General features: G+C 52.4%; 3 protein-coding genes across 6 annotated transcripts in view; 2 read left to right on the plus strand and 1 right to left on the minus strand.

Annotated features, from left to right (window-relative positions):
- AGBL3 (AGBL carboxypeptidase 3) overlaps nucleotides 1–5202 on the plus strand; it is a 31245-nt gene extending 26043 nt beyond the window's left edge. For all 3 annotated transcript variants that reach the window (XM_083821208.1, XM_083821207.1, XM_083821209.1), the window contains exons 15-16: nucleotides 587–795; nucleotides 1464–5202. In XM_083821208.1, the coding sequence (XP_083677334.1) occupies nucleotides 587–795; nucleotides 1464–1726 (472 nt within the window). In that variant the 3' untranslated portion in view covers nucleotides 1727–5202. The remainder of the gene's footprint in view (nucleotides 1–586; nucleotides 796–1463) is intronic.
- Nucleotides 5203–5282: 80 nt separating this feature from the next.
- TMEM140 (transmembrane protein 140) lies at nucleotides 5283–12066 on the plus strand. Of its 2 annotated transcripts, none has more exons than XM_083821232.1 (4): nucleotides 5283–5426; nucleotides 8887–9041; nucleotides 9596–9711; nucleotides 10457–12066. In XM_083821232.1, exons 3-4 carry the CDS (start codon nucleotides 9606–9608, stop codon nucleotides 11056–11058), a joined length of 708 nt encoding a protein of 235 aa, XP_083677358.1. In that variant the 5' UTR covers nucleotides 5283–5426; nucleotides 8887–9041; nucleotides 9596–9605; the 3' UTR covers nucleotides 11059–12066. The 2 variants fall into 2 exon arrangements, with proteins under 2 accessions (XP_083677358.1, XP_083677359.1); XM_083821233.1 differs by having other exon boundaries at nucleotides 10460–12066.
- A 583-nt stretch (nucleotides 12067–12649) lies between these two features.
- Nucleotides 12650–13944, minus strand: CYREN (cell cycle regulator of NHEJ). The gene is made up of 2 exons (XM_083821237.1): nucleotides 13717–13944; nucleotides 12650–13626 (listed from the first exon to the last, which is right to left on the minus strand). Exons 1-2 carry the CDS (start codon nucleotides 13927–13929, stop codon nucleotides 13396–13398), a joined length of 444 nt encoding a protein of 147 aa, XP_083677363.1. The 5' UTR covers nucleotides 13930–13944; the 3' UTR covers nucleotides 12650–13395.
- Nucleotides 13945–14920: the final 976 nt, after the last annotated feature.

Consider the following 14920-nt stretch of genomic DNA (forward strand, 5'->3'; position numbering starts at 1 on the left):
CCTACTGATAGGATAAAATGTTCTGTGTCTTGCTTAGTGTAGCTGTTGTCGGGCAACAGAAAAAAGTGGAATTAACTAGCTAGTTAGATGGCAGCAGATCCTGCCACAAACACCTTGTGGAAGAAGGTGTATTAATTTGTTCACACTAAATAATTCACAGTCCTGCTTTGCACCTTACAGCTCAGACTTTTTTACACAAATTTGAAAATAGTAGGCTTTCTCCTAACAATAGAGAAAAGAAGTGTCTCCAGTATCTTTCTTTACTTCTACAATGGTAAAGTAACCCTCTGCTGCTTCTACGATGGGTACTTCTCTCTGGCTCAGAAGGGGTAGTGGTATAGTGGCTACATGATGCTGACACTAGTCTCCTTCACGTACTGTGCTGGAATTGTGGTTCTGTGAAGTTTGAAATACAGTAAGTTACTTTTTTTTTTTTTTCTCATATGATTCTTAGGAAATGCTTCAGACCATAGTGGGAATTTTAACTGTAATGATTTTCCCTTCTAGGCAGTCATCTTTATGTATATCTTGTCATGAATTTGTATATAGATAAAATATTTTCTGTTCTGACCTCTGTGTGTTTTAGCCCAGAGAGACTCACTCATGATGCTGAAGGCAATTGTAGAAAGACATCTGTGCCACAGAAGTCAGGAAAAAGTGTGCGCCCTGAAATAATCCTATCCACAAGAGAAAGTTTCCATTCATCCAGCTTTAATCTGATTTCCCAGAAGACAAAGAAACACGATGGCAAAAGTGTCTCCAGCTCTTCAGAGAAGACATTTCAATGTTTAAAAGGTTTTTCAGCAATTGTTATATTCTAAAAACACCAAACAATTAGAATTTAGTTTTGTTAGGTGGGTTTCCTAGTCTAGCTATCTCAATATACTGAAAGCTTTAAGACAGATGGTAGTAGGCAGCAATAGTGCTGGAAAACTACATGCAGCTGACACTACGGAGGACATCAGAATAGGTTTTATGGAGCTTCCTAGCTGAGACACTAAAGGTCCAGAAGCTCTTTAGCCTCTTCGTGAACACCTCATGGAAAAGTGCTTGAAAAATCTCAGCCTAATAATGAAGTATAATGCCTTTGATCCTGCACTTCTATCCTTCTGCAGTGACTGGTGGGAGAGGCTCTAGCCATCAGTTCGCAGCTAGTCTTATGTATCAGCATGCCATAAAGGGATGTATGATCTGATTATGTGAAATGTTGGAAATAACCTTTTCATGTGAGTCAGTAGAATATCATAATGCTGGATCAGTAGACACGGGTCTTGTGCCTATGGCTGAAATTTCCATATTTTACTACTAGCTTTTGAATTATGCCGTGGCTGTCCTTTAGTAAAGGAAATGTTTGTGCCACAGTACGGCAGCTTCATGTGAAGGAAACCAAAGTCATGTGCTTTTTTTCCACTAAGTAGTAACTCATTAGAAGTTGATATGGGTTTGGTTTTTCCTCCTCTTAGGCTCAGGTCATGATCGTAGTGCAAAGAGCAATTCCAGAAAAGAAGAAAGGAAAATGGAGAGTCTCCCTTTAAAGCCCACAAGACTCAGGAAAAACAGGACAGCAAGCCAAGATGTAAATTTTAGGAAGAGTAAATCCTGCCAGGCACAAAACACATTGCAGTTCTCTCTGCCCTTGCTGCCTCAAGCAAAGAATAGTCAACCTGCTGCAAAATATCGGGATGTGTATTGGAGTCCCAGTTCTTCAGCCAATGAAGGCCCATGAAAGAGTGTCATCCATCTGGTTTGCTTAAACAATTCCTAAAACAAAGTAACATTTATCTTAAACAATACATACTGTTTCTGTATGGTGGACTCCACTTGCAGAAGGAACTGTGTGAATAGCTAAGCGACCCCTCACCCCACCACCCCTTCTTTTTTTTTTTTCCCTTCTTTAACTCTATTTGGAAGTTTTCCTAATATTCACCAGGAGAGTGATTATTCACCAAGCAGCAGAAGCCACCATCCCCTAATCATAGTGGAAAAACTGGAGTCATAAGCCATGAAAATCATTTCCCCTTTCACCAGCAAACCAAATAAATTTTACACACAGAAAAATTTGACATAAAATCAGTACACAAATCATAGAATTCATTGCTAAAGGATGTGGATGCAAAAACGGACTCAGTTGGACATGTACCTTAAAGATAGACCACTGAGAGTTTTGAAATAGACAAGCCACATATGGCTTGGGAAATGTCCTCAGCTGACAAGAGTAAGAACCTAGGAGAGTACTTGGAAAAAGTATATGTTTGTTCCGTTCCTACTCTCCCCTGGGCATCCACACAGAGTCATCTTGGAGACAGAGTGCTGTGATAGGTGGCCCCTTGGTCTAAACCAGTATGACTATTTGTTACAGTCATACACCTGCATAGTTTGTGTCATCTGGGGGGGGTATAGTACTGTACGGACATCTGAGAAAATGAAATAAGATTAAAAATTTGGTTCTTTAAACAGGTACTGGATTTTGTCATCTTTAAGTTTTGTAGCACTCAGGATTGTCCATTAAGTGATTCAGTAGGCTCCCTCACTCTGCCTTGTCTCTGTCTCTACAGCATACTCCATTTTATTGCAAAAATTATAACCTATTGCTGCAAAATCAGTCATCACATTTTTAGCATTTGAGAGGAGACAGGCTAAAATTGCCAGTAATAACTTAAATAAATAAATAAATAAAATTCTTTTTTTCTCTGCAAAGAGAAAGAATTGGCCAAATACTTAAAATGCCAGGTGCCTTAGACGGGTAGAAGAACCTGACGCTGTAGCCATTGAGCCATGTTGCTGTGGTGGTTCTAACGCAGGTGGAAGTGTAGGGAATGAAGTATACACAGGATGCAAGTGCACTCCAACCTTTCTTCTCACCAGCCTAAGAACTCCCACAGGAATCTTCCAGGTCCGTCACAATGGGGCGGTATAGTTATATATAGGCATCTATAGCTGAGAGGTTTTTTGAAATAGTAGAGGGAACACAGTTGTTCTGTGGAGATTTCCTCAGGAATGAGGACCAGGGTCATGACCAGTTTCTGGGAAGCTAGTCTAGTAGCTTACTTTTAAAGCAGCAAGCTAAAGCAAAACACATTTGAAAGTCCCAGCTCACCCATGCTTTGCTTGTGATTGCTAATGTTACTGTAACTGCTGACTGTGTTGCTGCCTGTGCTTTAACTCCATCATGAGAAACCCAGAGTTGCAGCGCAGTTCATTCTGCTGTAAAGCCACGTGAACCTCTACTGAATGCACACATGCAGACATTTCTATTTCAGGATACAATTCCAGGGAGAAACAGCTGCACGGGAATTTGGTGGAAGTCCGCTCCTGGGAAGTGCTCTCCTTTCCCAGCCACAGGCACCAGGCCCCAGCACACCATCTGATCTCTCCTACCCCCAGTCACGTAGAAGTAGAAGCCCTCCTCTCTCTCCGTGACAGAGATGAGAAGGGGATCCGCTGCCCCCCGAGGAGGACAGTGGCTCCAGGGGAAGTGCTGCGGCATGACAGGCATGGCCTGGCTAGCTGAGGGAGCAGGCCCACTCTGGCAGTCGTCCCGATCGCCGCAGCAAACAGGAGCCCAACACAAAGCGAGGATGTTTGTGAAGGAGCTGCTTGTGCCTTCTCTGCCCATGGCAGCAAAACAGCAACCTCCCTGCGGGTGTTGAGGTCAGCAAAAGAGCTGTCTGGCCTCCAGACCCAAACCATTCACCCTTTTCCTTCCTGAGTGGCTGAAAAGTGGCATGAGGCCAAGTGGTGTGACCGCCCCGCTTGAGAGCACAAGCGTACCTCCTGCAGTGCATGTGTCCCCACTGGAGCAGAGGTCTCGCCTCAGTGGTCTCTGCCCATTCCTCAATTCCCCAGCTAGCAAACAAAATATTAGATAATGGCTGTGTTCAGACCCAAGGCTTCCTTTTGTGTCCGGGCCATTCGCCACAGTCAGCTCAGCAGCGGTGGCCTGCTGGAGTTTATTTGCTGCATTTCGTCCACCATAACCCCTTCCCCAAGCCATCTGTGATCCGAACCACCCCAATCCAGGTCTCCGTCCTCAATACTAAAATTACTCCACACACAGAGACCAGATACAGATGCATCTCCCCAGTGCCATCTGCCTGGTGGCTCTATCCACTGAGCTTCTCGTAGGGTTTCTTCCCATATTTCCTTTCACTTACGTTGTCCTCTAGGATGTAAGTGCCATAGCACTGCGTGTAGGCAGAGCTGTATATGTAATATTATAGGCTCACAGCATGTATATCATCAGGAGGTTTCCAGACCTCACCTAAAAGTAGAATTGCTAGGAGGGATTCTGTGAACAGCTTCATGGCCAGGTTTCCCACACATATCATCTCCTACACATCTCTCCTAACAGACCCACCTCTAAGACTGAGTGTACATCAGGACAAATGGTTCTGGGTCTGGCCAGGAGGAACAAAGGAAGGAGAATTTTGCTGCTTCCATCACACGGGGGGGATTTGTTAACTACCTTTTTGTCCCATTCCTGGGAAGGGACATAACTCTTGCCAAAGAGCTAGCAGCAGCGTTTGGAGCCCACGGGTCAGACATGGGCACACTCCAGTCCTGTATGTTGTCCAGGCTGAGAAGAGGGGGGTGGCTGGGGCTGAACTCATGCCTGCAAACTCCACTTGCTTTTACTGCAGCTGCTTAAGCAAGGCTGCTTTGTTGGCACTTGCCAGGAAAGAAGGGGTCCCTAGGGCTTAATGGCCCATGGGCTGGGAGCGCACACATGCACACGTGCCCTTGTGCTCGCTCTTGCTTGTCTGTGCTGGTACTTGACAGCCAGGGGTGCTTGTCTTCTGCAGGCAGGACCTGTCGGGCACAGGTTTCACAGGTTTCCCTTGGCAGCACGCGGCTTGCCACTTCTCCTGCAGTGTGCCCACACAGGCACGTCTGCAGTCAAGGGGGAGCTGGGGCGAAGCTGTGTCTGAGAAGCAGCGGGAAGGGAAGAGTGCTCAAAGAGCAGGAAGGGCAAAGTGGTCACTGAACTCTGTCAGTGCTGCGGGACCCATGACAGCACTGGGATGGTCACCTCTACAGAAGTGTCACAACACAACAAACTCCTCTCAGCCCCCACGGCTGCCCAAGCCTCTCTAACAGCACAGCTTCCCTGGGCAAGCTTAGTGCCGCCAGTTATTCGCAGCAGTTGGCAGGGCCAGGAAAAGAAAGTGCAACTCTGCACCCAGCTGAGCTCAGATTGTTTTCCTGCTTAAATTTAGATTACGCAATATCAGGGAGGAGCACAGCACCAGGATCCCATGGCCCTCAAAACCGAAACAGAAAGCAGAGCAGCAGCCCACAGCGATAACAAGGGCTGCGCTCGCTTTGTGCTGACAGTGTCAGAGCCCAGCCAGCACAGGACCTGGCAGCAGCTGCAGATGGGATCTGCTCTCCAGTTTGTTTCAGCTCCACACCCCGATGGGTAGCCTGTAAGTATCCTCCAGCTGTGCCCCCATCTCTTTAATGCCACTGGCGATGGGGGGAGCTGCCAGGGGTAGAAGGGTTGCCACCGGGTGCAAACGTCTCGGAGGGAGAAGGTCCTTCCCCAGCTGGGGGGCACTGCTGGTCTCTCACTTCAGGGCTCCACAGAGCTGTTTATCTCTGCGCAGGGATGATCAGAGCTTCCCCCCAGCCCTGAGGCCAGATCCTGGCCAGAGCTGCATGCCTTGTCCTCTCTGTCCCGCTGCCTTTGCCTGGGCATTCGGCCAGCAGCTTGCTGGGTGGAAGGTGCTTACCTGCCTGTGATTTGGGAGAGGGAAGTTGCATGCCACCCCAATAGCACAGAAGGGTCCCCACGAGCCCCGTGTTGTACACAGACACCCCCAGGAGCTCCTGAGCCGTACACACGGAGCCCCTCTCTGCCCAGAGGCTGAGGCACAGAGCTCGTCCCGGTAAAGCCCAGCGCTCCCAGCAATGCTCACCCTGGAGCAAGGGCAACGAGGCCAGGCTGGGGCAGGCTGTACCGCGCTTGTGTTGCTTTCTCTTGCACCTTTGTGTTAGAACTGCAAGCTCTCCTGTCCAAAAGGCACAGGCGTCTCCTTAGAGGCAAAGGGGCTGCAGAAGGGGGCTGGGAAAGGCCCCAGCTGGAAGCGAGTGACAGCTCTTTCCTGTTTATCCCCTGCTGCTCAGCTGGGCTGCCTCCAAGCCGACTGGGGGCCAAGCAGCAGGGCTCACAAATGCCGAATGCCGCGGCTGCGGCTGCGCCGGTGGCGGGGCACCAGGTCTTGGCTTTCACAGCCAGACCACACATCCCCTCCGGGCCAGCCATGGGCCCTCTGCCCCGGCTGGCATGGGGCACTGGCACTGGGCAGCTTTCTGTCACCATCACGGTCACACGGATTTATGGGCTGGGCAGGGCAGGGCAGCAGGAGGCCAGAGGGAAAATCTGTCTGCAATTCGGCCAACACAAACAGTGAAGGGGGGTGCATGGCTGGGAGAAGATGAGGTCCTGATGGCCATGAGTATCCAAGATACCTGGCTGGTTGGGGTTCCCTGGGGGAATCACATAGCATCATGGGCACCTGAGGTGTCTCTCCTCTACCTCTGCAATACATTTCCATGAACCTGTCAGGCATTTAATTCTGCTTCCCTCTCTGTTAAACATGTGCAAGTAGGACAACTTTTAATTCCTGTTATGTTTTAATTTGGGGGGGGGGTGGCAAATAGAAGGCAACGTGAGGTGATTAAACAGAAAGCCTGTGTTTCTGTAAGCCTGCCTGCCTGCCTTAGGAAACCCATCTAGAGAAACAGGACAGCAAGGGGCAGCGGGCCAGCAGGCACCAGGAGCCCTCCACAGACCCCAGCTCCGAGCTGTGCCAGATGTCGTGGGGAGCTGGCTGCTAACGCAGAGCACCCGCGCAGCACAGCTTGGACTCCCTCTGAAGGCCATGAGGCAGGGTGGCAGGGAGCGCGGTGCAGGGTGTGAGCCCTCACAGGGACAGGGGAGGAAGAACAGTAATGCCTGGCTGCAGGACAGTGCTGTATAGACAGGCAATGAGGAGGAGGAGATGCCAGGGGCAAGACTGTGGTGGTTTTACACAGGTGGGCAGCTGAGCTCCACCACAGCCGCTCTCTCACTCCCCCTCCTCAAAGGGAAAGGGGGAGAAAATATGGTGAAAAGGGCTCAAGGGTTGAGATAAGGACAGGGAGATCGCTCAGCAGTTATCATCAGAGGCAAAACAGACTCAGCGTAGGGAGATTAGAGAAATTTATTACCTATTACTAACAAGCTAGAGAAGTGAGAGACAAAGAAAAACTAAAAACACCTTCCCCCCCAGCCACCATATTCTGCCTTCTCCCCCTGAGCAGCGCAGGGGAACTGGGAATGGGGGCTGCGGTCAGTCCCTGACGCTTCATCTCCTCCGCTCCTTCACGGTCCCTCTCTGCCCCTGCTCCCCGTGGGGTCCCTCCCACGGGATGCCGTCCTTCCCGAACTGAGGCTGCGGGGGCTGCCCACAGGCAGCAGCTCTTCAAGAACTGCCCCCACACGGCTCCGTGTGGGGCCCAGGGCCTGCTCCTGCGGGGGCTCTCCATGGGCCGCAGCCTCCTCCAGGCCACATCCACCTGCTCCACCATGGTCTCCTCCACGGGCTGCAGCGTGGAGATCTGCTCCGTGTGGGACCCATGGGCTGCAGGGGGACAGCCTGCTCCACCAGGGGCCTCTCCACAGGCCGCAGGGGAACTGCTGCTGCCTGCCTGGAGCACCTCCTGCCCTCCTTCTGCACTGACCTTGGGGGCTGCAGGGCTGGTTCTCACTCCTCTCTCCCAGCTGCTGTTGCACAGCAGGTTTTGTTGGTGTTTTTTTTTTTGTTGTTGTTGTTTTTTTTTCCTGTTTCTTAAATCTGCTCTCAAAGAGGCACAAACAACATCACTTATTGGCTCAGCTCTGGCCAGCAGCAGGTCCCTTTGGAGCAGGCTGAAACTGGCCTTTATCTAACATGGGGCAGCTGCTGGATTCTTCTCACAGAGGCCACCCCTGCAGCCCCCTGCTACCAAAACTTTGCCATATAAACCCGCTACATTCCACCCCTCACCTCTGTGAAAGAATGTTTAAGCATAATCACAGTATACTCTTATTTCACAATTCAACAGTCTTCACAAATTTCACTTACATCAGAAAGAAAAAGAATTCCCCACACCAAAATAAACATTACATCATCACAACACCGAGAAAGTGGACAATTTACATACACTCCACCCCTTGTCCCTTTACCACATTACTATGAAACATACTCCTCACAATTATTACTTTCTTAAATCCTTCACAACTGTTATATTCATAAACAACACCCAGTCCATGTTTTGCCTGTTACTTCTCTCAACTATCATCCTTATCTCAAATTCCTTGAGCCCCAAATTGAGCACCAAAAAGGACTGTGGTGGTTTTGCCTTGCTGGGCAGCTGAACTCCACTACAACTGCTCTCTTACTCCCCGTCCTTAGAAGAAGAGGGGGACAAGAAAGTATGCTGGGAAGAAAAAAACAACACAGGGGTTGAGATAATGATAATTTAATTAAAGGGAAATGGAAGAGGGGAAAAAAAAAAAAAAAGGCTGCATGGAAGCAGAGAGAGAGAAAAGCAGTTACTATTTCTCATCAATGAACGATGTTCAGCCACGTCCTAGGAAGCAGGGCCTCAATAGCAGTTGTTTGGGAGGACAGACATTTTCATAACAAGACCCCGCCCTCCTTCCCCTTTCCCCCCTTTTATTGCTGAGTGTGACACCACAAGGTATGGAATATCCCTTTGGTTGGTTTAGGTCAGCGTCCCTGGTGATGTCCCCTCCCCACCCCTTGCCCACCCCCAGCCCGCTGAAATCATGAGGTCTCATTCTGCAGCAAGGTCTAGGCCTGAGCAGTGATGTTTTCCTGGTCGTTTGTGTCTTCATAGTAGGTTCAGAGCAATGGGCATCCTCCACGTGGCCTTCCAGCCTCTCCAGAAGCCTGTTGTGAAGAGCTCCAAGGGAGGCTACAAGAAGAAGTGAGGCGCTGACCCGAGGAAGGGGACAGATCTGTGTCTGGATCCTGTGACACACTGCACGTTGCGTATGTGTTCCTCTTGGCTATGACTAGGGGAGAAGTCTGGGACAGAGAAGCTTTATGCCTGTGCACATTAAACATGGGCGTCCCACTCCCAGGTGTGTAGGCAGGAGGGTAGGAGGGGGGTGCTGAAGGGTCTCCAGTCACCAGCAGCATAGCCAGACACTGGGTGAGGTCTTTCCAAGGTGCTCTGAAAACTCGTGGAGGCTGTACCAAATCCACAAGTGGCTGTGGGGTGGGAACACAAGCAGCACAGTGCATGAAGTTTGGCCTGGGACACCCAGGACACTGGGATGACACACTATTGGGTAAGGGACAGTGGAGAGGGGATAGCAGGACCAACGTTGTGAACCTCTTGAGAGAAGCTGGTAAATGATTCATAGGAGATAATACTTGTCGAAGACAAGAAAGAGGTTAATTGCAGAGGCTCAAGTCGGACACAGCATGAAGCCAAGGTCTCCGCGCTCCTTGCCCCATGTTTGTGCTCCTGTGCAGCCCCAGATGGCCAGGGCTGTGGTGCCGGTGATGCTCCTTGCTGACGACACTCCCCTGTTTTTCAGTGTGAAGCAGATGCTCGCAGGAGGGCTCTGGGGACAGCCCACGATTCGGAGAGAGGAGCGGGTCGGCAGATTTACCAAGCTACCAGCAAGAGGAGCGGGGACGACAGCGACTGCAGGTCTGTCTCTGTTGCACCCATCTCCCGGGGCCCCAGTGGAGGGCAAGCAGATGTGGGTGGGCCCAGGGTGCCCCTTGGTGGTGTCACAACTGCCCGCATACGGGGGACATCAGTCCTCAGGCAACCAGGGCAGAAGAACACCATGTCTGCCAGCCTCAGTGGGGACCGGGGTGGGGGCGACCAGCCCTGTGGTGCCCAGAAATGTAAGGGGATGCAGGGGCCTCAGGGGCATGTGGGAACACGGGGCACTGATAGCGTCAGGTGTCCCAGGGCTATGAGAGGCAGAGGGGGGAGCGGGTAGAGCTGCACTTCAGACCCTTTCATGCCTGCGTTTTGCTCAGACGTCCAAAGATCGATGGATGTCCTTGCCTGACCAGAACTGAATAAAAAGCATTTTCCCAGAGTAGCCCTTAACCCCCTCCTTACCAGACAGCAGTGTTTCACTCCCCTGCCATCACTGCAGTTTCCTGACAGATTCTTACCTTGTCCAACAGGAGGTCATGGTACATAGGTTGCATGTAGGGCTTAGGGAACCACACCGGTCTTCGTCCCCTGTCCTCTCAGTGCTGGCCCATGCGCAGAGTGTGATTAAGCCACTTTTGCTGTGACCACAAATGAGCCCTCTCAGCCCACACAGGGGAAGCAGGACTGAGATACTTCTGCTCTCTGTGCAAGGGCTCAGAGCACACCTTGGAAGGGTACCATAACGTGCGCTAACCAAGGGGTCCCCCCTCATGTTTTGCAGCAGGAATCCTCACGGCAGCCCCCACCATGGTATCAAGAGAGCGTGTGGGCACTGCGATGGGTCTGCTGCAGCTGAGGTGCACAGGGCACCTGCTCTGTGCCCTGACCCTCCTCGAGGCTGCCGGGGCCTTGGCCTTGATGCTCTACGCACTGCTGTGGGAAGCTGGGAACCTGGTCAACCTCCCTTACAAACGCATCGGCTTTTACAACTTCTGCCTGTGGAATGAGACAGCTGGGGAGCTGCAGTGCCTGGAGCACAACGATCTGCAGGTGATGGGCATCAGCATGCTGGGAGTAGTACTTGCCAGGGTTTGTGTCTACACCTGCCTGGTCTTCTGCATCTTCTACCCTATTTTTGTTGCAAATGTGAAGTGCACAGAGGAGGCAAAGGGCTGGAAGGTGATCCTCATCATACTCATCATCAAGATGATAATCCTGTCTGGAGGCCTGGGTATGTTTCTCCTCCAAACCTCACAGTGGATTCAACCCTCTGATTTCACTGGGGGCTTTCTGGCACTGGTTGCGACTCAGGCTCTGCTACTGCTCCAGATTTTCACTGTCACTATCAACCTCAGCTGGGTCAAGAACACACATCCGTGTTGAAGCCTTTTTATTGCCCATTAAGATTTGAAAGCAAAGAAGATGCAAAAGCTCTTGATAACCTGATTAAAACAGTAAACATACTACAGCTTTAATCACTGGCAGAAAAACTAATCCTTAGTCCAAGTGCTCTAGTCCAGCCTGACCTGGAGGACAGTGAAAGGGACAGACTGGAACCTGCAGATGGTGCACACATCCTTCTGGCCATATCTAAGTACATCCTTCTGAGTACAGGCAGACAGTGAATCAAGCAGGCTTATTTTATTGGAGCTGCCCAAAGAGATTCCCTTCTCCACTTCCTGGATGAACTGAGCATGTCTTTGAGGCAATCATGACTCAGGAGCTGTGGCTTCACACTGCTGTCACAGCAGCAGCCTCCCCAGAGGTGCACTGGAAATACTTTGTTCAGCAGGAGCACCTGCATTTCATCTGCTGGAATAATGTCTGGAGTGATGCTGCCGTAGCTCACTAGGGTGAAGTGTCCCACATCCAACCCCAGCAGTAGCAGAGCACCTGGAGGAGCAGATTAACCACTTGTTGAGTGCTGAACACAGCCCTAACGAGGAGGGCTTCCCGAAGACTCTTCCTGGTGCAGAGCCCCAGGTTTGTACCCATTGATATTACAGGGCTGAGTCCATCAATCCATCAGCCATTGAGACTCCAGGAGAGGCTGGTGCTGCATGAGGGCAGCTGTCAGCAGAGCCAGCTCAGCTCTTGGTCCAACACATGCCCCACACAAGTGGCAAGGAGCAGGACCAAGGCTGCCCCCAACTAGGGTGCAGTGCCCCAGCAGGGCCACCACAGCCCACATGCTGGACTGTGGCTCTTCACTGTGACAGTACACAGCACTGCTCTGTGCTGTGTCTGTAACCTCCCAAAGGAAGCACCTGCTTCCTGTTGTTCCCTGTAGGGACACGAGGGGATGCCTCTTCTGCTGGAGAGTCTGGGGGGTGGGATGTAGCTGGAGATGCTGGTTTGAGTGATCTTCAATAAAAAAGCTCTAACACCTGCCTGGTCCTCATGTGGTCTGTTTCCCCCCCCTTCAGGCCAGGAAGAGGACACCAAGCCATCCCCATCCCTTCTCAGGCCCCCCAAGTACACTACCACAGGGTCAGCCCACTCAGGATGGTCCCTGCCCCTGATAGCCTGCTCCCACCCATGTTCCCCAGCTGAGGGAAGCCTGCACAAGGCCTGAGGCCAATTCAGTGCCAGGATCGACAGGGACAGCCTGCCAGGACCCACTGCAGCCACCAAGGAGCCACACTCACTTGCAGAAACCTGTGTTTCCTTTAATGTGGCCATGCTCTGAGATGCCAAACAGAAACATACCCTCACCTGGAGCCAAATCCCACAGAACCCAGCACACACTGGGAGAAACATGTGCCCCTTCCTTCCCCATGGCCTTCATGGGCTTCCTACCATCTCCACAGTGAGAGGCCACCAGTAAGGCAGCTGGCCCAGCCCCAGGCTCTCCTCCTGCCATCCTCAGTACTGCAGGCAGGGCGTGATGCACCAGTAGAGGGGCTTCCAGGGTTTCTTTTGGATTCCAGGACTGACCAGGCAATCACTCACAAGAAATGTAAGTCAAGTAAAAACAGGTAGGAAAAAAAAATTTATTTCGTTCTTCTCTACCAAAGCTAGACAGGTATTTACAGTTGATTGATTCCTCGAGGCTTTACTCCAAATAACATGGGTGCATGAGTTATCACTCTCCCCCACATCCCATGTGCTACCCCATGGTACTGGCTTTCTCCAGAACGTCCTCACGATGCTCAAGCCATGCCAGGTGAGCCTCATCCTCCCTGGCAGTTAACATCAGAGGTGTCCCTGCTGCTGGGTGAGCTGTCAGACCACAGCCCAGCTTATGGTGAGTCCAAATCCTCACCGAGTACGTCTCCTTCTTTTATGCCTTTTCTTATGAGCTGTGCTCCGTCCTTTCAAACCAGTTAAATATAAAGCTGGTGTCCATGATGAGCTCGTGCTCCAGCTAGGATCACCATCCTTGGGTTTGCACAATTATTTTAATAATTCTCTCACTCCCTTCATCTCTGCTTTTGGGGGTCTGTGGTGTCACTGCTAGTTGAGTGACAGGAATTTGGGGAAGGGAGGTGGCATCACCAGGCCACAGCTTGTCATGGCGGGGCTTTGGTCAGCCCACACAGTGCAGCGACTCAAGCTGTGCCCACCCAGGAGTTCTACAATCTGAGGGCACCCCAGATGTAGTCGTGCTGCACCGTGATGGGCTACGCCATCCCCAGTCCTGCCCTTGCCTGTGCATCCCCTGTCGGACACCACCGCCACAGCCCCCTGTGCACCCCGGGCCCCACAGAAGCAGCACGGTCAAGTGAAGAAGATCTCCCTGACGTATTTCAGCACATCCTCCTCGGAGTCCTCCCCCACCGTCCCCTCCGCACCGGCACCAGGAGGGGACGGGAGGCCGGGGCTGCGGTCACCGCCCGTCCCCACGCCGGCTGCGCTCTCGGGGCTGCTGCTTGGCGCCGGCTGTTGCTCCTGCTCCTCCTCCTCGCTCCCGCTGCGGGCCTTCTCCTCAGCTCGTTCCCTCCCGAGGCTCTGCCCAAAGAAAGCGCAGCCAGCCCGGGCCGTGACCAGCCCCGCCCGGGGCCGCGCCGCCTCCCGACGGGGGACCTCCCGCGGGCTCACCTCGGCCAGCACGCCCAGGGCCACGTCCACCAGCTCGGCCTCGTTCATGCAGTACACCGTGGCTGCCCCGGGCTCCGCCGCCGCCGCTTGCTGCCGCCTTCCCCGCCTCCGCCCGGCCCTGGGGAGCGCTCCCCCGGCCGGCCCCCGCTCGTCCCCCCCCGCCGCCCCCATCCAGGCGGGCAGCAGCCGCCGCCGCCCCGCGCCCGCCGCCATTTTGTGAGCCGCAGCCCGGCCCCGCGGGGCGGGACCCGGGTGCCCGGGGGGGCGGCCCGGCCTCGGGGCCTGAACCCGGCGGCGTTTAAAATAAAATCACGTCGGCACGAGTCTTGTGACACAGTGCTCGGAAGGAAGCTGCAGCCCGGGTGGGAGCAGGCCTTGAAATACAGGCAGAGGGCACTGCAGGGCTGCAGCCCGCGGGACGCCTCAGCGAGAAGGAGCGAAGCAGCAGGTCAAGGTGTCAGGATAAGGAGCAGCACAGACAAGGAAGGGAGCTAGGAGAAAGACCTGTGCTTGTGCAAAGGGCTGTTGCTGCCCCGTGTCTGCCCTATGCAGGGCGTTTGCCTGTTGCCTCCTTCACTTGATGTTTGCCAGTAGCGCTTCAAGCGTTGGGATCCTTTACGTGCGACACACTGTCACAGTATAAGGGGTGAGCAAGTTAAGTTGTTTTTTTCCGAGAAAGTTCACCAGAAGAGCTTAACAGGAGTTGGGTTTAAAAAAAGGATCACGTAAACATCTAATGCACCTGCTTATCTTCCTCACAACACACTAATTTCTAGTAGGGGGCGTTAGAGAAGGAAAAGGAAGGCATGAGAGCTTCTGTAACTGAGTTACATCCGTTCCCTGCTTGAACAGGCTGTTAAAAGTTCCCATGGCTGCTCCCAACCCAAGCATAAAGCCCTCCAGGGAAGGGAGTATAGCCAGAAGAGGAAGAAAAAGGGCAAAGAAGAGCCTGGACAGTAGCCCAGTCTGGGGAGTAGCAAAGCTGTACGTTGTGGAAGGCACCAGAATGGCAGGGTTGGTGGAAAATACCAAAATTGCCTTGCCCGAACCATAGCCAGGATGGAAATAATAACAGTCACCTCGTGGTCCTATACATAGTAGCCCCAAGCAAAGAGCCCTGTGAGCTCTCCAGGGACAGCAGCATGCAGCACCCTCAGTCTCCCCCTGTGCCGGGACGCCTCTCAGGGTACTCCTTCAAGGAACA

Source organism: Anser anser (genome assembly GCF_964211835.1).
Source record: "Anser anser genome assembly, chromosome: 1".
NCBI lineage: Eukaryota > Metazoa > Chordata > Aves > Anseriformes > Anatidae > Anser > Anser anser.

What these genes read in the sequence shown, in the direction of transcription:
- CYREN (XM_083821237.1), bottom strand. Translation starts at nt 13,929, where the DNA reads ATGGCGGCGGGCGCGGGGCGGCGGCGGCTGCTGCCCGCCTGGATGGGG. An exon ending in CCCTGGGCGTGCTGGCCGAG is followed by an intron (nt 13,627 to 13,716) that starts GTGAGCCCGCGG and finishes TTCTTTGGGCAG; the next exon opens with AGCCTCGGGAGGGAACGAGC.
- TMEM140 (XM_083821232.1), top strand. Translation starts at nt 9,606, where the DNA reads ATGCTCGCAGGAGGGCTCTGGGGACAGCCCACGATTCGGAGAGAGGAG. An exon ending in GGGGACGACAGCGACTGCAG is followed by an intron (nt 9,712 to 10,456) that starts GTCTGTCTCTGT and finishes CATGTTTTGCAG; the next exon opens with CAGGAATCCTCACGGCAGCC.